Source organism: Lontra canadensis, unplaced genomic scaffold (assembly GCF_010015895.1).
Source record: "Lontra canadensis isolate GAN:19392208 unplaced genomic scaffold, GSC_riverotter_1.0 scaffold105, whole genome shotgun sequence".
Taxonomy (NCBI): Eukaryota; Metazoa; Chordata; class Mammalia; order Carnivora; family Mustelidae; genus Lontra; species Lontra canadensis.
The window spans coordinates 450,158-470,981 of record NW_022631099.1 but is presented as its reverse complement, the minus strand read 5'-3'; the positions used below and the strand labels follow the sequence as shown (position 1 = coordinate 470,981).

At 48.0% G+C, this 20,824-nt stretch overlaps 1 protein-coding gene and 1 long non-coding RNA gene across 11 annotated transcripts in view; one reads left to right on the top strand and one right to left on the bottom strand.

The window, feature by feature from the left end:
• Positions 1 to 20,824, bottom strand: part of ZMYND8 (zinc finger MYND-type containing 8) — a 140,574-nt gene that overhangs the window by 115,672 nt on the left and 4,078 nt on the right. For 2 of the 9 annotated variants that reach the window (XM_032838609.1, XM_032838611.1), the window contains exons 1-2: positions 8,400 to 8,473; positions 7,477 to 7,710 (exon numbers count right to left, since the gene is read on the bottom strand). The exons of 5 other annotated variants lie outside the window; for them this stretch is intronic. In XM_032838609.1, the coding sequence (XP_032694500.1) occupies positions 7,477 to 7,490 (14 nt within the window). In that variant the 5' untranslated portion in view covers positions 7,491 to 7,710; positions 8,400 to 8,473. Of the gene's footprint in view, positions 1 to 7,476; positions 7,711 to 8,399; positions 8,474 to 20,824 lie in introns of those variants that run through there. 2 more of the 9 variants (XM_032838612.1, XM_032838613.1) reach the window with 1 other exon arrangement.
• On the top strand, positions 7,726 to 11,825 carry LOC116855682. Of its 2 annotated transcripts, none has more exons than XR_004380418.1 (3): positions 7,726 to 7,896; positions 9,308 to 9,393; positions 11,228 to 11,825. It is a non-coding gene; the product is annotated as an uncharacterized LOC116855682 (long non-coding RNA). The 2 variants fall into 2 exon arrangements; XR_004380417.1 differs by lacking the exon at positions 7,726 to 7,896 and adding an exon at positions 8,689 to 8,883.

Sequence of the window (20,824 nt, the reverse complement as noted above, 5' to 3'; positions counted from 1 at the left end):
GCTCTGATACGGAACCCTAGTAACAATTTCATTTACACTGTGTCCGTGGAGAAAGCTGTGACACCAATCGCCAAAGGAACAACCGGCATTTTGTCACAAATGGTTTCCATCAGAAGCAGACTCTTAAATTTAAACACTTCGCTAACATGCAATATTACGAGGTGATTTGTGGAAGGTGATTTTAGCACAAATACTTTTACTCCAACTTCAGAGACATTCTCAACTCAGAAACACACACTGCCAGCAACACACACACCGCCCAGATGAGTACTTGCTGATGGTTTCTTGCCTGGGGTGACTGGAAATACATTTTCATAAAAAAATATACACATCTATCAAGCAGCCCTAAGCGACAGGGAGATGGTCAACTTGAAAAGAACAAATAGCAACCTTGATCTTTCTAGCCACTAGAATTCTGCTTCCCTCTCTGAAATGAAATATGTGAAATCCTAAAGTTCCTGCAACCGATCCCTTATTCTGAGGGATGGAGAAAAATGCTCATCTGGGATCCCACCCAAAGGTACAGTGATAAAACAGGCAGAACAGAGCCCTTAAAACCCAACTGCAAGACTTCTGCAGTGATGAAAACATTCGAAAGTGTATTGATCATGGAGGACTGCATTCCTGAGAACAATTATTTGGCTTGTGGGAGCCCAGGAGGAGAAGGAGTCCTTCAGGCAGGGATGCTGCTGAGAAGCCAGACAAATGCAAACTAGTTAGGTGGTGGCTATTTGCTGCTGCAGAAAAGAGGGGAGAAAAGTGAAGCGGTTTTATCTTTCCAAGTATTACAAGTGGGCCCCATAATCACCTAACTTTAGCAACAGCACCACCAGCTTCAGCCAAGGATTTCGAGCACAATTTCAGAAAACCATCTTTTCTCGCAAATCAGCAAGCCATCCTTTCACAAAGGGAACCCATGCACACACATGCACGCGCACACAAACACACACACACACACACACAATAACTTGCATTTGACTAAAGGAAATTGCAGTGTCTCTGCGTTAAAAGGGAAAAAAACTTCACTTACAAGAGCAAAGACCAGAATGCAAAATGAGTCATACTGAACAGCCACATCTAAAGGGACTTCCTTTTTTCTACACCACTGATCTCAGGTTTTTTTTTTTTGGTGGTTGTTGTTGTTTTTTTTTTTTTTTTTCTGGTTGAATATTAAGGACTGATATGTTATTAAGGGAAAAAAATTATGACTATTACATCAAAAGTGATAGTGAGAAAAGATCTGTACCTGTCTGAGTGGCCCACAGATCATGGTCAATTTAGGTTAAAAACTGTTCAGTCGTTTGGAGGGAAGGAAAAAAAAGTCAAATAACCATAATTGTTAAAAAGGAAAGGCAGCTGCACCTGGAGAAAAGACTCTGAACTCCTGTCATTAACACATTAAAGTCTTAGAAAATACACAGCATCTTTCCTATCCGCTAGCTTCCAGCAACCACAATTATTTAAATCAAAAACAATGGAACAACAAGCCCTTGTTTCAAACTGACGTTACTTTTTTTTTTTTAAGGTCCACTGGGGAGCTGGGGGCCCACTAAAGAAAAGGGTAAAATTAGCTGAAAACCGAACAACAGCCTTTCACCCCAATAGGAAAATACACCATCAACTAGTTGTGTACACTGTCTGTTCCCACTGCCACCCTTCTCGCACTCACATTTGCCCTAAGTCACTTGCCTCTGGATTTCACAAACTGATACGTTTCAGGCAATTAAAGAAGAAATAACAGCGTCTGCAAATACAACCAAGACTTGCCCGTCCGGTCCCAGAAAGAATAAAAGATGTGTCCCCCAGTGCCTGAGCAAGAAAACCCAGGCTTGCTTCTTAACCTGCACGCGTTGAAAAAGAGCAATTAAAAGTTGCAGAAGAAGTGCATCACCTCCAAGATGTTTTAAGCCCTCTGATTATTAATTCTGAGGGCTCAGGGCTGGTCCGTAAATCCCAGGAATGCCATCCCCTCAACACTTTCCAGAAGAGAGAGAGAAAGAAAGAAAAAAACATCCAGTTTTGACAGGAGAGAAAAAAGAAAAAAGAAGAAAAAAAAAGCCTGGATACACAATGCCCAGACATTTCCTTTCCCCAAGTGCCCCTACTATTTGACTTTTAACCAAGAATATCTAACCCAGCTAGAATATATAACCAGCATGCACAAGACTCTAGTTCTACAGAGGAAGCTCTCATCGCACGGCAATTCCAAGAATCATGCATCATTCGCAAGGACTTTTCCTGTAGCTTTTTACTTTCATTCAAAATACCAAACTGGTCCAGGCTGCAAGAAATATTTAATCCCCAAGACACAACATCTTCCTCTGCTAGATCACAAAAGAGTGAACATCAAAATAAGAAAACCATGCTTCCCTAAACCTGCAATTAATTTTTTTTTTTTAATTGGGGGGTGGGGGGAAGGGAATGGTTAGCAGAGCAGCTTTATGTAACACTCACCTAAAACAGGCAGAGTCATCGGGAGCTAAGCTATTTATGCAGGATTCTTAAAATGGCGTCTGGCAACACTGCCTCATTCCTGTATTGAAGCTAAAATGGTAGCAGGTTGTTCAATAGCTGCGGCTCTCTTGTGGAAGCAGCCCTGCCAGTTTCAAAGCCACCTTCCTAAATATCAGAACTAGGAAAAACTCAACCAAAGGACACCAACAACCCAACGTTTAGGAGCTTAAAAAAAAAGAAAAAAAAATCTGCAGTGACAGGGGGAGTTTGTGAAGTCACAGGTTCCTGAGGAAAACCCTTTCCTTTTAGATCCTGAGCCTTCCACACGAGGCTCTGAAGATGGGGGCCCCCTTGCCCTCAAATTAGGTGGGTGGGAGGTTAGGAATTCTGCAGCCCTGTGGCTTAAAAGGCAGGCAGACAGGTGTCTCCACAAATGCAAAAATGTTAAAGGGAGCAAGCTGGGGAGGGGGAGGAAGCCCATTCCCCCTTCTTGATACATCAGAAACCAGCTCTGCATCCCGACCAACAAGGAGCTAGGTGAAAGGAAAGTGTGCTTCAAGGACAGCAGCCATCTGAAAAACCAAGCTAGAGGGCTGCACCCCTGTTCTGAGGCCAAGGTAAAAGAAAAAGGCTGTTTATAAGCCTGAAAACGGCCACCAAACACCCAGCCAGTCCTAAGACAGTTAACCTCAAGGAAAGACAATCTGCGTCTGCAGAGGAGAAAAAAACAGTCAAACACTCGCTTAGCCAATGCACGGGATACTCACAAATCAGATTTTTGTCCACCCCCAACAGAGCCCTGAAAATTAACAATGGGTTTTGCAAAACCCGCTTTCAGAGGCCGAACTAGCAGCCTTGCAGTGGATAATGTAATTTACTGGTACAGGTCTGAGAATTGGCCTCACCACTCAGGCGCTGAGTGGGGAGTTTCAAGGTGACTGCTTTTTAGCTCCAGGGGAGAAAGGAGGGCATGGTGCCCAAGGCTGTGCCGGGGCAAGGACGGGAGGTTGGCTCCTCGCCGGCCGGTAGGTAGGTAATCTTGATGAGGAGGGACAGGCTGACAGCAAAGCCAGCCGCACTGCTGACATGGCTCCCGCCTGCTTGTTTATCTGTAAGGAGAGTGGGGAGTGGGGGGAAGGGCAACAGAGCCTTAGCAACCTGGAGCCAAGGGTGAATCCTCACTTGTTTTGCATTTAAGATCAAGGAGAAAGGACTTCTAAACGGACTCCCTTCCTAAGTCTCTGCTGTGGGGTGGCCAGGCCCCTTTTGCATGTACCTTTCTTTCCAGGGTCAACCAGAGGCAAAGCCAGATCTGGGGCCTCTCGGCTGACAAATGTTTGTTGCCTCTGCCACAGAAGAGAGAAGGAGAAAGAAGGAGAAAGAAGGCAAAAGAAACAAAGAGATCACACATTGGAAGTGGTGGACTTTTTAAAAAACCTACCTTTGCCTCCAGGGTTTCTGGGCTACTGTCATCCCGGCTTTTTAAAACGTGACTCATTTTCCCCCCTTCTCCTATTTAAGACCTGAAGAAGTTTTTCCTTCACGGTTCTCCCAGGGAAAGAAAAGGGGGAATGTTTTGTTTAAGAGAAAAGGGGTTACAGGACAGAAAAAAAGAAAAGAAAAGAAAGAAAGAGAAAAAGCCATTGTTTTCATCCTTAATTTATAATCCAAGAGGCCCCATTGTTTCTTTCTTTCTGACTCAAATCTTTGAGCTGTTAATTATAAAAGTAACTGGACGCAGCTCCAACAGGCGAACTATGTTCATGCGCAGCAATTAGAAAAACTCTGTAGAAAGTTTACTGAGTGATTATATATAATTAATTCCTAGTTACAGACAGAACACTGACCATTTTCTGGAGCTAATAAAAGCAGTTACTCCCCCTCCCCCACGTGAATGCCACTTAATTTCCCAAAGCAGAAAAGTGAATCCATCCTGGAGGGTCTTGAAGGAAAAAAAAAAGAGAGAGAGAGAAAAGAATCAAAAGCTCCAGTGTTGTCTGTCTGTTCCTTGCAGCTGTGATGCATCCTCTTTAGGGACTGAGGAGGCAGAAGGAAAACAGGAAAGAGCCCAAGTTCCGTGCCTCCCTATGAAATTTATAACTGGGGCAGAAGATCACTCTACCTTGATGTAAAAAAGAAAAAGGGGGTCGTGGGGGGTGGGCAGTGGGCGGTGGGGTGGGAATGCCCCGGGACTGGAATGTAGGAAACTCTTCAGCTTGGCAGCGAGGCTTCTCCTAAAAGGAACAAAGATGGTAGAAACTTCCAGAAGGCCCCTTCTCAGTCTGGCCACTCCAATTGTCAATCTGTAACCTTTTCTCCAAGTCTATTGGTTCAAAGGCTGGAGAGAGGAGCCCCATTGGGCTGCTCTGAAAGCCAGCACTGCTGTCCCTACCTAGCCCTGCTGCAATGCAAACTCCCCCCCCCCTACCTTAGTGAAACTGGGAAATAAGTTACTTTGGAAGCAATTAACTTTTTACAGACTCGTGCTTGGTGGTGGCCACAGTACCAGAGGAAAGAGGCCAGCTTGGTCCAGGGCTGGGAACTTGCTGGGACTGCACATATGAAAACAGACCTTGGCTTTGCAAACCTGTGGGAGCCATTTTAATGCAAGCTTTTAAAGGACAAATGCCTTGCCCTTAGGTTTCCTTCCAGCCCAACAAACACACCATTATGCAAACGTTGAAGGCACCAAACCAGGAGTCTTGTGATTAGATACTGCTTCTAGGGAGGCCACAAGAACCTCAATATGTAATTTCCATTTACAGCCAGGAGATAAGAACAAAGAAAATAGCTAAGTGTCTGGACTGACTTGTGTGGGGTAGTAGCACTGTTCAGTTTTAAGTACACAACATCATTAACAGCCTGCACTTCTTAACTCGAAAAGCTGGCCTCGCACTGACTTTTCTTAACTCAGAACTGGTACATTTCTCGTTATTAAATGAGCCTTTTTCCTACTGATGCTAAAAGGTGGATGCCTGGACACTAACTTAACGGAAAACAGATTACTGACTCCATAAAGTTGGAATAACACAACAATTGAATATATTTCCAACATTTACAGTCATGCTAGATTGGTCTCCAGGCTGGAAATTTATGCAGTGAACTTCTGGGCAAATTCCGAAGCTAACGCTAAACAAGCGTCTACTTTCTTTTCCCTACTCGTAAGTTCTAGCTACAGCATTAAGAGATCAGGGGAAGTGTAAAAAGTGAGAAATAAATCATAAGTAAAGGCAAGCGTGCATACAGATGTGTGGGTCAGGCTTGGGAAAAGGCCAAATCTGTTGTACAAGCAGTCCCAAAGCAAACCAAGTTTGGTGGTGGGTGGGATTTTACACTACAAGTACCCTAAAAGGAGTGCTGACATCCCCGCCCCCACACACCACCACCACTACCAGGTTCTGCCCTCACCCATGTTTCAGGCTCTGTGACACTAAGAACAAGCACTGTCGTTACATTTCACAAGCAGATCACCTACCCAGAGTTCTAGCTAACATCCACACAATCCCAATTAAAGGTCTCCAGTCAAGTCACAATGAACTGAACATTTCTCCCCTGTCTGAGGGTAAACAGGAAGTGTGATCTTCAATCCTAGCAGCAGGTTATCAGGAAAAACAGTGGATTCAAACAGTCACCTAAAATCAAGACACTATTAAAAAGCCCTTATTTGGTTCCTGCTAATGAAACCCCCCCCACCACCACCACCAATTGCTGTAGCCAAGACCCTCTGTTACAAACAGACCCCAAATGTCCGCCAAACTCTTTATACATGGTCACCGAGGAAATGGATTGCTTTACTTACCCAACAAATGTTCAAGCAACCGTCTCATTTTTCCACAGTTAAGAAGAGAGAACAGGCTGGCAGATTTGGGACTTGATCAAAAAGGAAATTTTTTTTAAAGTTACATGGGATTATTAAACACACACACACACACAACAACACAACCCAACAACTGAATATGGAATGCTGTCATGAGCCACAGATAGGATTTCATTTCCTCTGCGCTCCATCACCCAGGAGGACAGAGGAGGATACAATGTAAAAGAGGGAAAAGAAAATGAAAACAAGGAGAAAAGATGCATTAGTTCATTGAAAATCATGCAAGAGTAGAAAGCTGAGGAATTCAAAAAGAGTCCTCACAGATTTGTTGCAGGATGTTGTCCAACCTCCCTCCCCCTCTACACACAGCCCCCCAACCCCCATCCCCATCCCTACTCCAAAAACTTCCTCCAAAGCCTAGAAAACACTTTCAGGAACATTTGCTGGCTGTAGGCTGGCTTGCAGAAGAACACTCTGTATCAACAGAAGTCAGGAAAAAAGGCTGAACAATGTAGTTTCAAGTACAGCAGCCCTACAGGGAGAAGAGACCATGAAGACACACCATCACCCACCTAGGCCCCAGGAGCCAGGATCTCTCCTTAGCACTGCTCTGCTGAGGGCTTGGTTCTTTTTAAAACACACGTCCTCTCTTGTCAGAACTTACTCCAGCCTTCCCAGAACCTCTTTGGAGAGGTAAACTTGCCTGCTTTGCTGTCTGCCATGAGCTCTCCTTGGAGAGGAGCCTGCTTGCTTACCTTCCATTTTCTTCCCCCAGCAGGCATGTGACACAGGAGAAGACAATAGTGCAGGGGGGGGTGGGGGAGAACTGCTGAGAGAGAGAGACAGAGACAGAGACAGAGAAAGAAAGAGAGAGAGAGAGAGAAGAGGAAAGGGGGAAAAAAAAAAAAAAAGCTTCTTTTTTGGCATTCCAGGATCTAGCTTCAAACTATTCCAGAAACACCCTGTCCTGGTGAAGAAAAGGTGTGCCAGGCCTTTGCTAGTTTGCAAAATCAAGCTATGGCTAATGGCTACTTAGCCATGTGACCCAAGAAAGCAAAAAAATTCTCTCTAAACAGTTCCAAGTTAACCTAAGTGCTGTGGGGGTGAGTGTGGCACGGCCAGCCACAGAGAAATCACACTGCTCGCCCACAATTCGGATGTCTCAGAGGGAGGGGGAGAAAAGATGGTTAAAAAGTCGAGCTTACCTCTGTGGATGCATTGTTAACACTGTGTAATGTCAATACTTATAAAACATGGAGGACAGGCTCCTAGTTCTCACAGAAAAAGGGTTTGGCACTTCGGCTTGATGATCTGGCCGCCTAATAAAAGCTCATCCCCGATTGGCTGCCCCGGCAAATCGGAGTGTAAGGCCGCCCGGGATTGGCTGAAACACTTCCTGAGCGATTATCTTTGTGAGGCTCTGGTGAGCAAGAGCCATCCTGTGCATAGAAAAAGACAGGCTAAGCTAGGCCTTTTGCTGCAAGAAAAACTTGGGAAAGGGGCCCCCAGACGCACTTCTCCCACACCCTGGCTCGATTTCCCGGCACGGGCAAACCAGTGCAGCCAGCCTGACCTGCTCCAGCAAAGCCTGAGGCCCGGATGCCACTGGGAAGGGAGTTTTTGGGGTGAGCTGAAAGGGCTCACCCTCACCTGCCCCCACAGAAGCGGCTCTTGGCTGGGAGGAAGCCTGGCCCTTTTCTAGAACAATCCAGCAGAGTGGTTCTCCCCCGGAAGGGGGGGGGAGGGGTGGGGGAGGGCAGAGGGAAGCGGAGGAGTGGGGAGCCCCAGGAAAACAGCCAGCGGAGATTCAGAAAAAGGGGTTTGAGGCAGGCCTCTGAGGAGCTGAGGGAACACAGACAGGACAGCCGAGCCCCGGAAATCGCTGCAGGGCAGCCCTGGCTTCTCAGAGGAGAGGACTCAGGCTGCTGGGAAGAAGGGGGGGAGCAGAGTGGTCAAGTTTGCATAGTCATTGTCAGAACGCCTTCTGGAAAAGCAGGCCAGAGAGCCATTTGCCTGCGGAGAATCTAACTTCTCACCACCCCCCCTCACCCAGGACTCAAAGGAAAACCAAAATGGGTTCCTGCCTCCCTGCCAGGATGCCAATGGGGGCCCCCCTCTCCGTCCTTACCCTAAGAAAAGCCAAATGCGCTCCTAGCAGGCCACATGCCTAGATCTACAAACTTCCCTTCCCCTCCCGGCCCCCTCCCCCACCACTGAGGCCTGCTAAACCTGTCAGTTAAACAAAAATCTGACTTCCGTATTAGTCTGCAATGCCTTCAGCTTCCTGCCTATTAACCCTCTCTCGGACTCTGGGCCTGGCTGGGAAAAACTAGGCCCTGAGATCGCAAAAAAGGCCTGTGGAAAAATACCAGCTGCAGCTCTCCCGGCAGATGCAGAAAGAGAGAGAGAGAGTGAGCCGCTGTCTCTCGCCTTTGCTTCCCAAGGAGGCGTGTACCTTCTGAATCCAGGGCACAGGCAGTGCCTCTCGGTCTGAGAAGCCATTTAAATCCAGAGGGAGAAAGAAAGATGTCAAGCCCAGCGAGGGAACAAGAACCCCCATTATTAGCTAGGCCTACACCCTCAGCTTAGTCCTTCCTGCCACAATCATCCCTGTATGTATGTTCTTGGGGAACTGGGCCCTCGGTGGGCAGACAAATCCCATGAGCTTTATAAGGATTCTTGCTTAAATTTATTTCCACAGAGAACGGCTTCTTTTCGTCCCCTAAGGCAGATGGAATAGCGACTTCACACACAGACCTACTCTTGGCAGCCCCCACCCCCATCTCTGGCACTGCTCCCCAGTAAAATATTAACTAGTTTTTCAGAGCTACTTATAATTCCACCCATTTCAATAGTATTAGGAGGTCTTTGCCTGTTCCTCCCAAAAGCTGCCTTTGTAGTTGGTCTGTACCCTGAGAAAGAAAAGGCAAATGCAGAAGGATCTTGAAATGTCCATGCTTGCTTGCTTGCTTTTTTTTTCCCCCCTCAAAGACAAGGTGCTTAATTAACAAGATTTTTTTTTTTTTTTTTAAACAGCAAGCTAGAACAACAGAAGCTAAATAAACACCATTCTTCAGAGGCTGGAGAAAGCTTCCAGAGGTGATGCCGCCATATGCCAGGAGGTAAAACTATGGCCCAATAAAGTCTCCCCTCTCCTCCTAAAATTAGGACTCGTGGGCTTTCTGGTCCCACACCGTTCGTTCCCACAAAGAAAACGTAGCGCTGATCGCCTGCTCTCCCTGCCCCCCCCCCCCCCCCCACATGGACAACAGATGCCCACCTCGTGCACATAAATTCTTCCTGGCTGGGAATCTTCTATCAAACAAGAACAAGCCAGGAATCCACACAGAACGTACCGCAGGGGCAGGGCCCAGCTTTATGAAAAGGAAGGGGATTTTGTTGCTGTTATGTACTGGAAGAGGCCCAGATGCAGGGAGGGACACCTCCATCACCAGGCCTGACAAGGGTCCAGCACTCGGGACAACAGGCCTGGGCCTCACTAGAAGGGAGGGGCCCCCTCTTCCTGCGGGTGGAACCGAGTACAGGGACACCAAGTCAGGGACAAGAGGTGGAGGCCGGAGCTAATCAGACGGTGCTGTTGTGCTGTCCCTCCTGGCGGCGTGGGCAGCAGCCCTCCCCCACCATCCCCTAGGGAACACTGTCTACCTCTGCGTGTGCAGCTTTTGGGGGAATAGACGTGTCTCTGAGTCTGTGGCAGATCTCGTGTGCCACCAGCTTCACGACCCAATGAGGAAATGAAATACGCCACTGGTGCTCGTGGTGGATTTTAACCCGGGATTAAAGCTTGTTGCATAAGCAGCTGCAGCGTCCTGCTCGCTTCCCCCACCCCCCTCTGATCACTTGATCACTTGAAATGTTTTCTGGGGCAAAGAGCAGGAAGCAGCGACGTACTCTGGCAGCTCTGCTCTGTCTGAGGAATGCTATTGGCATTCGGGTAGGTCTGAGGTTATCAGAAAGACAGCGATTGGGCTGGGGACAGAGACAAAGGTATGGTGGCAGATGGAATCCTGGGAGGGACAGGGATTGAAAAGGAAGCCTGGGGCAGGCCTACTAAGGGCCAATCCTGTGCTTGATGGAATGTGGCTGATAGGCCAGAAATAAACCAGTGTTGCCAGCCTCCATCCAGAGATCATTCTGTGGCCCTTCTCAAACACCCCCCTGCTCAAAGTAGCCCCAACAGCCCCAGCATGCTTGCCCTGGGACCGGTACAGTGCAAAAATCATCACTTTGCACTGATGACTCCATGAGGTACGGAGTATTGTTGGAGATTTGCAACCCAGCCCAGAGAGGTGAAGTGAGAAGCACAAGGTCACACAGCTGGCAGGTGCCCAAGACCAGATTTCCAACCCAGTTAGGACTCCACAGCCCTAAACTCGGTACCTTCACCTTCCTCTAAGGAAAAGGAGAGAAGAGAAGCTAAGCCAAGCAGAGCAGAAACAAAGCTAAAATCTACCCAAGAACAGCAGGATCTGAGTCTTCTTTGAGGAAATGGACTCCTTTGAGATTAAGTTTTTTTAAGTACTGAATGATGGAGCTGGGAGACCTTCAGCTCAGACTCATTTAAGGCCCAGAGAAAGCTCCTCTCTCCCTGCAAGCCTCCAGCAAGATGTTAAGCACTCTGCCATCTCTAAAATGAGGTTTTTTATATTCCTGGAAATCAGTGGTTCTCAGCTAGGGGTGAGTTAGCCGCCCCCCCCCCCAGGGGATATGTGGCAATGTCTGGAGACTTGGGGGCTGTCACACTTGGGGGGAGAGGTGCTATTGGCATCTGGTGGGTTGAGAGCAGGGAACATTGTTAAACATCCTACAGCAAGGAAGACACCCCATGACAAGGAATTATGCTGTCCAAAATGTCCACAGTGCTGAGGTAGGGAAATTAATAAGCAATGAACTAATAAAAAGAGATTAAAAACATGTCTCTCTCAATATTCCCAGGGGATGGAGAGAATCAGGAGACAGAATCAGGCTTACGGAAGCCAGACGGAGTGTCTCAGTGATAAAGCTGGCCTCAAAGGAGAGGAAGGGCTGACCCGGCTCCCTTCCCCAGGCAACTTACTGCCGAGGAGGCCTCGCTGAAACAGCTCTCCACTCCCGCTGGCCTGCAGCCAGCCGAGCAGCGGGAGGAACAGCGTCGGCAAGCTGCATCCCGAAGATAGCCTGCTCCCGGACTAGGAAAATAAGCACACTCCGAGTTATCTGCCTCGAGCTAGCAGCAGGCCGCCCGACCGTTATGTGAAACGGGCGGGACTGAGGCAAGGAAGTGTTTTAAATATCTTGTTTTGTTTTGTTATTTTTTGGCCAATTGGAACCGAGGCCGGCTTCAGGCATGGTGACAGAAGGGCTCACCTTCAGAGCATGGAACTGACCCAGTCATGTTATAGCCACAAAGACGTAATTAGGACTTGTCCCTACCTTGGAGAAGAGGTGCCCTCCGGAAGGCTTTTTTTTTTTTTTTTTTAAACTTCTTCCTAGGAGGGGCTGGTTGGTAGGATCCAAAAAGTGGAGGGAGGAGGAAAGGGCAGGTGGAGAGGAGGGGAGGGGTGCGGGGTGCATGACCATCAGGCAGATGGCCGCGGTGCGGGTGCGGATGCGGAGAGACTTAAGGGATGCAGGAAGAAAAGGAGAATCAGAAGGACGATGATTCAGGACCTCCCCTGACCTGCTCTTTTTGTCCCCAGCAATTACCGTTATGGAAAGAGGAGCACGTGTTTATTTCCTATTTGTTTCTTTGTCCCACTAGACCAGTGGCAATGTCAGGAGACATTTTAGGCTGTCCCATCTGGAGGAAGGGGGCTGCTACTAGGATCTAGAGGGTCCTAAACACTCTACCAAACACAGGACAGCTCCCCCCCCACCCCCCATGACAGAGAACTAGCCAGCCCTGAGTATCACTGATGCCAAGGCTAAGAAAGCCTGCTGTAAACCGAGAGCTTTAGGAGGGCAGAGCCTGGTGTGAAATTCTTCACCTTTGTGCCCTACAAGTGGCAGAGCTCAATTAAACGCCACCTCCCACCTGGACGGGTGCACTGGTCTCCCACCTGAGCACCAGCTCCTGGTCTCCTACCTGAACAGGGGCAGGGGAGTTAGACTGGGAAGAAACTGGAGTATTTACACACATGCGCAGGCTGCAAGCAATCCTTTGCTAAGAAGTCAGACCTCATCCCTTCTCTGCTCAAAACCCATCAGTAGATCCCACCCAAGTGGTAAAAATGGCCCACCAGATCAGTGCCCTGCTCCTGATCGCTGACTCCACTGCGTTCTTCTCCGTTCCCAGGGCTCACTCTGCTCGCTCTCCCGCCACCCTGAGCCTCCTCCATCTGTTCTTTCCACCGCCTAACCATCCCCTCCCTCCTCCAGCCCTTCCCCGTTGCTCTCCTACTTCCCCTCCCCCAGACCATCTCCCCTGCTCCCCAAGCCACCTAATACAAGCCCTGTTTCCTCCTGGGCCTACACATCTCTGCCTTCCTGCCTTCTCCTCTGCCATCACCATGTCTTCCCCTCCCCACGCCCTCCCAGATGCCTCCCCCCGCCTCAGAGCCGTCTTCTTCCACGTTAACCTTTTCTCTTTCCACATCAAGCAGCAGAACCGTGCAGTGACTGAGTGCGTGGCTGCTGGCATCAGACTGTCTGATGTCTGGGTGTGGATCTTTCTGCCCCACTAGCCAGCTGCCCTGCCTGGCTTGAGGTACGGAATTCTCCGTGCCTTGATTTCCTCATCTGTACAATGGGAGCAATAATACCCACCCGTAAATTCACTGCATCAGGGTGGTCAAGCACGAGTCGCCACACAAGACACAGTGAGCACTCATGCAGTTGCTGTTCCCACGTCCCTCTGATTACTCTTAAAAAGGAAATTTCTGGAGGCTTCCAAGTCATTTTTCTACCTTTTCTCAACATCAAAATTTCCAAAGGAGGATAAGGGTAAATCCCACTGGCTGGCACGCTCCAAGCTTTGTGTCCGGTGCTATTCCAAGCACTTATCCTCCCAAACCTGCAAGATGGGCCCCATATATTCACCATATATTCATCAACCCATTTCCTTGATGAGGAAGCTGAGGAACTATCAATAGTCCCCTCCTACTAAGAAAACTTCTCAGGCGCCTGCGTGGCTCAGTCTGTTAAGCCTTGGCCTTCAGTTCGGGTGTGATCCCGGGGTCCTGGGATCAAGCCCCACATTGGGCTTCCTGTTCCACCTGGAACCTGCTTCTCCCTCTGTAGCTCCCCCTGCTTGTGCGCGCGCTCACTCGTGCTCTCTCTCTCAGTGTCAAATAAATAAAATCTTAAATAAATTAAGTATTTTAAAAAATCTTAAAAAGGGGCACCTGGGAGGCTCAGTCACTAAGCATCCGTCTTCGACTCAGGTAGAAGGGTCCTGGGAGCGAGCCCCACATCGGGCTCCCTGCTCAGCGGGAAGCCCTCTTCTCCCTCTCCCACTCCCCTTGCTTCTGTTTCCTCTCTCACTGTGTGTCTCTCTCTGTCAAATAAATAAATAAAATCTTTATTTAAAAATTTAAAAAAAAAAAAGGTTTGCTTATTATGTACTAGATTTCTTGGAAGCATACTTAAGAAATTGCTAACAGGGACGCCTGGGTGGCTTAGTTGGTTAAGCGGCTGCCTTCAGCTCAGGTCATGATCCCAGGGGCCTAGGATCGAGTCCCACATTGGGCTCCTTGCTGGGCAGGGAGCCTGCTTCTCCCTCTGCCTCTGCCTGCCTGTGCTCGCTCAATCTCTCTCTCTCTCTCTCTCTGACAAATAAATAAATAAAATCTTTGAAAAAAAGAAATTGCTAACACTTTGCATCCAAGGGGTACTGGGTGGGCAGGGGTCAGGAATGGGAAGATTTTTTTCTCTTATATACCTTTTGAATTTCAACCACATGAATGTATTACTTCTTCAAAAATAAATTAGTAAATGTAATATTGGGAAAGTTCCGGAAGACTATGACCTAGCCAAAGAAAGATTAGTGGGTGGCCCGGCCCATCCAGGTATCCCCATTGGGTCACCTGCACCTTTCATTGTTTCTGGGCTTTTTACAGCTCTGACACTGGCAGAAGGCTAATACTAATGCAAAGGCTCCCATCCACAGACATGCAAATTTAGTCCCTGAAATGCAATTGATTATTGGCTTGTGGATATTGGGGAGTCTTGCCAATTATTGAATCTATTCCTAAATTCATGTCAGCATTTCCTGTATGAGGCCGGCTTTGACTCCATCTTTGAATTAGCTGGATGGTCATACAAATGCCCTCATTAATAATGAGTTACATAGGGGCGCCTGGGTGGCTCAGTGGGTTAAGCCTCTGCCTTCGACTCAGGTCATGGTCTCAGGGTCCTGGGATCGAGCCCCGCATCCGGCTCTCTGCTCAGCAGGGAGCCTGCTTCCCTTCCTCTCTCTCTCTGCCTGCTTCTCTGCCTACTTGTGATCTCTGTCTGTCAAATAAAGAAATAAAATCTTAAAAAAAAAAAAAAAAAAAAAAATAATGAGTTACATAAAATACATAAAACGTGTTCATTTCATATCTGTATGCAGCTGGTTAAAATAAATTCTTTTGAACAGTAATATCTTTTAAAAGGAAAAAAAGTCCTCATTCACTTCCAAGAACCAACATCAACAGGCTGGTTAGTATCAGGTTCACTGTTCATCGATCTCCTGCTAACATCTGATGTCGGACACGTCAGAGGTTCCAAAATACTGCCCTGCCCAGCGACTGCACCTCCAAGTGCTGAAGCTTCTCTTCCTTCGGAATCTGCTCTCTCTTGGCCATCCGACTGTCTGTGTAGCCTCTAGAGCCAGCCTGTTGGGGGTGGGGCAGAGGTAAGGGTCCAAGCTTCCTCCCTAAGGAACTTTAGCAAGTGATTTTGCTTTTTTTGTGCCTCAGTTTCCAAGTCTGTGAAACGGGATCATCGTCCCTCCATCAGACAGTGTGGGGATGATTTAACACAGGCATGGAGTACCTGCTCAAGAAATGTTGGATGATTTTACTTTCCTTGAAACCATTTTGTCTAGTGCCACAACAGATTCCAAATCTAGTATCCGGGTCTGACCTCTTCCCTGAACCCCAAATCTCGTTTCTAACTCCTGGACCCGCATTTTCTCGCTGCTGATCAAGGCAGTCTACAAAGAGGTGTGGAGCACTTCCTCTACCTGGAAGCACCAAACTTACGTCCTTTGCTCCTGCTTTCAAGGAGCTGTAGGTTGAACAGAGGAGAGGTTACGTGCAATTAAACGAGTACATGAGTAAGAGGCAAAAGAGCCAGTTGAGATCGATGCTATGAAGAAAAACAAAACAGGGTGAGGGTAGAGAGAAGTGACTAGATAGGAAGTGGGAGGCGTCTGCTTTAGACAGGTAAGAAGGGCTCCAGAGAGGCTGTGACATTTGAGCTAAAGGCGGTAAGAACTTTCTTGGTGGTGGGAATAGCAGGTACAAAGGCCCTCAGGCAAGCCTGAGCTTGGTAACTTGGTTATTTCTGAGACACAAAAAAAGGCCAAGTGTGGCTGCCATGAAATGAGGTGCAGAGGAATTGAGCATGGAGGTAAAGTCAGGGACAAGGTCACCATTCCATCTGCAATCCTTCCACTACTCAGACTCAAAATATTCCAGAATGTTCTTTACCTTTCCATACCGCCCCTCTCCCCCCCCCTTTACATTTCCACGCACCTGCCAAACACTTCAAAACAAACGTTGGCTGCTATCAGTTTTCCTCCTGTTTCCTTAAAACCTTCAGCAATTCCCCACCAATTCATGCAACCCTGATCCCCTCCATCAGGACCTCTTCATCTGACTCCATACTTGACTCTCCCCCCTCATCTCCCTCTATTTTTCAGTGAAGCTGGAAAGTGTGTCCCAAGTAGGACCCACCATGATTCTTCCTCCATGTGTCACTTACTGGGATAACAGCCACCCTACAAACCCAGGTGGCACCTCCTGTCCAGTGTCTTTCCTGCTTTCTCAGACTCTTGACCTCCCACACCAGCAGAGCACATACCCCTCCCAGCCTATGGGGGGGGGCTTCTCAGCATGGGGGCTGCTGGGACCTCCCACTGAGCAAAGCAAACCCAACTTCTTCACTCCCTCAGCCTGACCCCTCCGCCGAGCTCCCCAGTTTGGTCCCCAGAATCAATCACCCCAAAAAGCCCTCTCAGTCCCAACCATGGGCCAGCCTCGGCGCTGGGCCTCAGTGTTTTCTGAAGGCGGCTCATCGGCTAGTCACCTAATCCCTTTGATGGGTGCCGCCTTCCCATTTATAAGACTGCTCCTGCCTGTCCCTAGCAGCTCCCAATCCTTCACCATAGAAATGCCTGGGAATTCTGCCCTGGTTCCCAGGAGTACTTGTTCTACCCTCCCCAGGGAATCACACACTGTTAAGTCAAGGCTTTGAATCCTGTTCTAACTGGTCTCCTGCCGGAGGGATCCGGTAACAAGACAGCACCTGCCTGTTCAAAGCCTTCCATGGGCCACCCTATTCATGATACATCTGAAAGGTGAAAACAAACCCATTGTCCATCAGTGGATAAATGCATCAACCAATGGCTAAGTATTCTGTGCAAGGGAGTACAATTATTCAGCGATAGAAAGGAATGAAACACTAACACAGAAGAACATGAATGAACCTTGAAATCATGATGCGTTGTCTAGGAAGACACACATCAAAAGCCACGTATCTAGGATTCCATTTCTATGAAATGTCCGCAATAGGCAAATCCATAGAGATATAGAGACGTAAGGCAGAAGGTTACCAGCGCCTGGGGAGACAGAGGGGTGAGGAGTGACTGCTTAATGGGTACTGAGATTTTGGGGTACCTGGGTGGCTCAGCCGGTTAAGTGTCTACCTTCAGCTCAGGTCATGACCTTGGGGACCTGGGATCCAGTCCCGTGTTGGGGTGTTGCGCTGCACGGTGTTCCGTATTCAGAGGGGTGTCTGCCTGTCCCTCTCCCTCTGCCCTCCCCCTGCTCCTGCAAGCTTGCATGAATAAATAAATGAATAAATAAAATGTTCTAAAAAAATGGGTAGAGATTTCCCTTCTGGGGTGATGAGGAAGCTCTGGGTCAAGACAACGGGGGCTGTACGACACTGTGAAAGTACTCGACGCCACTGGACTGTACACCTTAAGGTGGTTCAAATGGCAAATTTTGTATTATTTATATTTTATTACAGCTTTAAAATACCTGCCAGGGCCTTCCCAACTCACTTAGGATAAAATCCCAAATCCTGCGCCTGCCCTCCCTCAACTCCCGCCCATTCCACACCCTCCCCCACTCCACTCCAGCCACCTGTCTGCCACCTTGCTGTTTTTCAATGCAACTACTACTTTTTTTTGGGGGGGGGGTCCTCTCTTTTGACCTTGAACTTGCATTTGGATCTCGGTCTTGAGTCGTTCCTGTTAGGTTATGAACTCCGGGAGTATAGAACTGTGTCTTACAGATCATGGGTCCCCTTCCGCAGCACCGCGGCTATTAAGGGAACTCAGTGCTTAACGAATGACTAATAAAACGGTGGCTCCATTCTGCATGGTTACATCCACTTTCTAGCATCACGCTGAGCCTTCATACCTTCCCATTTTCTTTTCTTTTTCTTTTAAGTAAACTCTACCCCCAATGTGGGGGTCAAGATCAAGATGAAGAGTTGCATGCCCACCTACTAGGCCAGCCAGGCACCCCTATACCTTCACATTTTAAATCACCACCTTTCAATCCCCTGCTCAAAACCCTCCGAAGGCTTCCCATGACTTCAGAACAGGAGTCCATGAACTCCAGCCTTTGGGCCACATCACTTGCCCAACCACCTGTTGCCCTCTGGCCCTCAAGCTAAAAATGGCTTCTCACATTTTAAAATGGTCAAAAAAAGGGACCCTGGGCTGGCTCAGTTGGTAAAACATGCAAATCTTGACCTTGGGGATGGAAGGACAGTTCAAGCCCCCACGTTGGGTGTAGAGACTACTTAAAAATAAAACATTTAGGGGCATCTGGGTGGCTCAGTTGGTTAAGCCTCTGCCTTGGGCTCCAGCAGCAATCTCAGGGTCCTGGGACAGAGCTCCACATATGGCTCCCTGCACAGTGGGGAGTCGGCTTCTCCCTCTCCCTCTGCCCCTCCCCCTGCTCATTCTCTCTCTCTCTCTCAAATGAATAAATAAAATCTTTTAAAAAAATGAATAAAATAAAATCTTTTTTAAAAATGGTTGAAGAGGGGCACCTGGTGGCTCAGTGGGCTAAAGCCTCTGCCTTCAGCTCAGGTCATGATCCCAGAATCCTGGGATCCAGCCCTGCATCGGGCTCCCTGAACAGGGAGCCTGCTTCCTCCTCTCTCTCTCTCTCTCTCTCTCTCTCTCTCTCTCTGCCTGTCTCTCAGCCTACTTGTGATCTCTGTCTGTCAAATAAATAAAAATTTTAAATCTTTAAAAAAAAAAAAGCAAATAAATAAATAAAAATTTAAAGATAATAATAATAAAAATGGTTTAAGAGGGGCACCTGGGTGGCTCAGTGTGTTAAATCCTCTGCCTTGGGCACCTGGATGGCTCAGTGGGTTGAGCCGCTGCCTTAGGCTCGGGTCATGATCTCAGGGTCCTGGGATGGAGCCCTGCATCAGGGTCTCTGCACAGTGGGGAGCCTGCTTCCCCGTCTCTCTGCCTTGCCTCTCTGCCTACTTGCGATCTCTATCAAATAAATAAATAAAATCTTTTAAAAAATGGTTGAAAAAATCATAAAAGTAATTTGGAGCATGCATAAATTAATGAACTCCAAATTTTGTAGTGTCCGTAAGCCAAGTTTTCCAGGCACACCAGCACAGGCGTTCATTTATTTGTTATCTAGGGCTACACTCCAGTGACAAGGCCAGGGTCAAATAGTTAGTTGCAACAGAGACCAGACATGGCCCTCAAAGCCTACACGACTATGGTCCTTTACAGAAACCCTTTGCAATCTCGCTTTCAGAAGAAAATGCTTTCTCTGAACCGGGCCTACAGAGTGCTGTGGGGGCCAGTCCCTGCTCTCCGATGCATCACAGGTGACCCACACCCTCCACCCCACCCCACCCCCACCCCCACCCCCACTCCCCCAACCGGCTCTTCGGGCCTCCTTCCTCAGCTCCTCCCCCAACCTCCCCCACCTCTACGTTTCCAGGCTTATTCCTACCTCAGGTTCTGAGCACTGGCTGTCTCCTCCACCTGGACCGAGTTAGATCTCATAGTGGCTTCCCCTCATGACTCAGGTCTCACTGCAAATGTCACCTCTTCTGAGGGGCCTTTCCTGACCACCCATCGGATACCAAATCCTGTCTGTTTCCTGGGACATCAGCCTGTTACTGCTTTCCTAGGACTTAGCACAATATGTAAAGCACCTTATTCCTTTGTTGACTGTGTGTCTGTGTACAGAGGCAGGGACTTTGGGTACCCATTCACCAGTACTCCCTGGGCCAGCACAGGCCTGGGGCATAGTAGTTGCTCAGTAAGTATTTGTTCACTGACTCTTTTTCCTTCTTCCACAAAGCAGTTTCTCTAAAAGATCTTCAATAGATCGGCCGTGGCCCTAATTCCCTAACTTGGCTTTGCCCTTTTTTGCTGAATCTATCAGGTAGAATCGTAGTCATAATTTGCACATGAATTTATTTATTTTATTTAAAGATTTTATTTATTTACTTGACAGACAGAGAGAGGGAATACAAGCAGGCTTCCCACTGAGCTGACTCTGGGTGGGATCATGACCTGAGCCAAAGGTTGATGCTTAACTGAGACACCCAGATGTCCTTTGTACCTGAATTTAAAAGGTCAAATAACAGTAATTTCAACATATTTCAATATGTAGAAATATAAATCAGCTAATTCTCCCCCTCAATTGTTCCCCGCACTCCAGCCACCTTGACCTATCTTAGGGTTCTCAAAATGTGCCAGTTTTCTCCTACCAACTAGAACGCACCCCTTATGGACCTTTGCATATGCCCTTTCTGCTTTGGGTCCTGGACCCAATGTCACCTCCTCCCCGAGGCCCCCTGGGATCACATCCTCACACAAAAGTGGTTTCCTTTTCTTCCCAGCACTTAGCACATTCTGAAACTCAGCGCTGCATTTGCTTTTCAAGGAAGCTGATCGTTTTCATATTCCCTGGCGTGACCCCAGAGTCTAAAGCAGGGCTGGCACTGGGGAGTCTCATCAATGTCTGTTCACTGGAGTGAATGTAATTCCTCAGGCTTCTGTACATACTTTTTTTTTTTAAGATTTTATTTACTTATTTGTTGGTGGGTGGGGAGCACAAGCAGGAGGAACGGCAGGTAGAGGGAGAAGCAGGCTCCCCACTGAGTCCCAATGTGGGAGTCGATCCCAGGACCCTGAGATCATGACCTGACCCTAAGGCAGAGGCTCAACCATTGGAGCCACCGAGGCGTCCCTGTACATGCCTTTTAAATAGTCTGCTTACAACCGAGTACCAAACATAAACTTACTAAGTGACTGGAGTGACTTCTATGGGCTTCAGCTTCCTCCTATTGTCATGACAACACCATCAGCACCAGCATCTTGGCCTCAGAAGAGGGGCGGGCGCC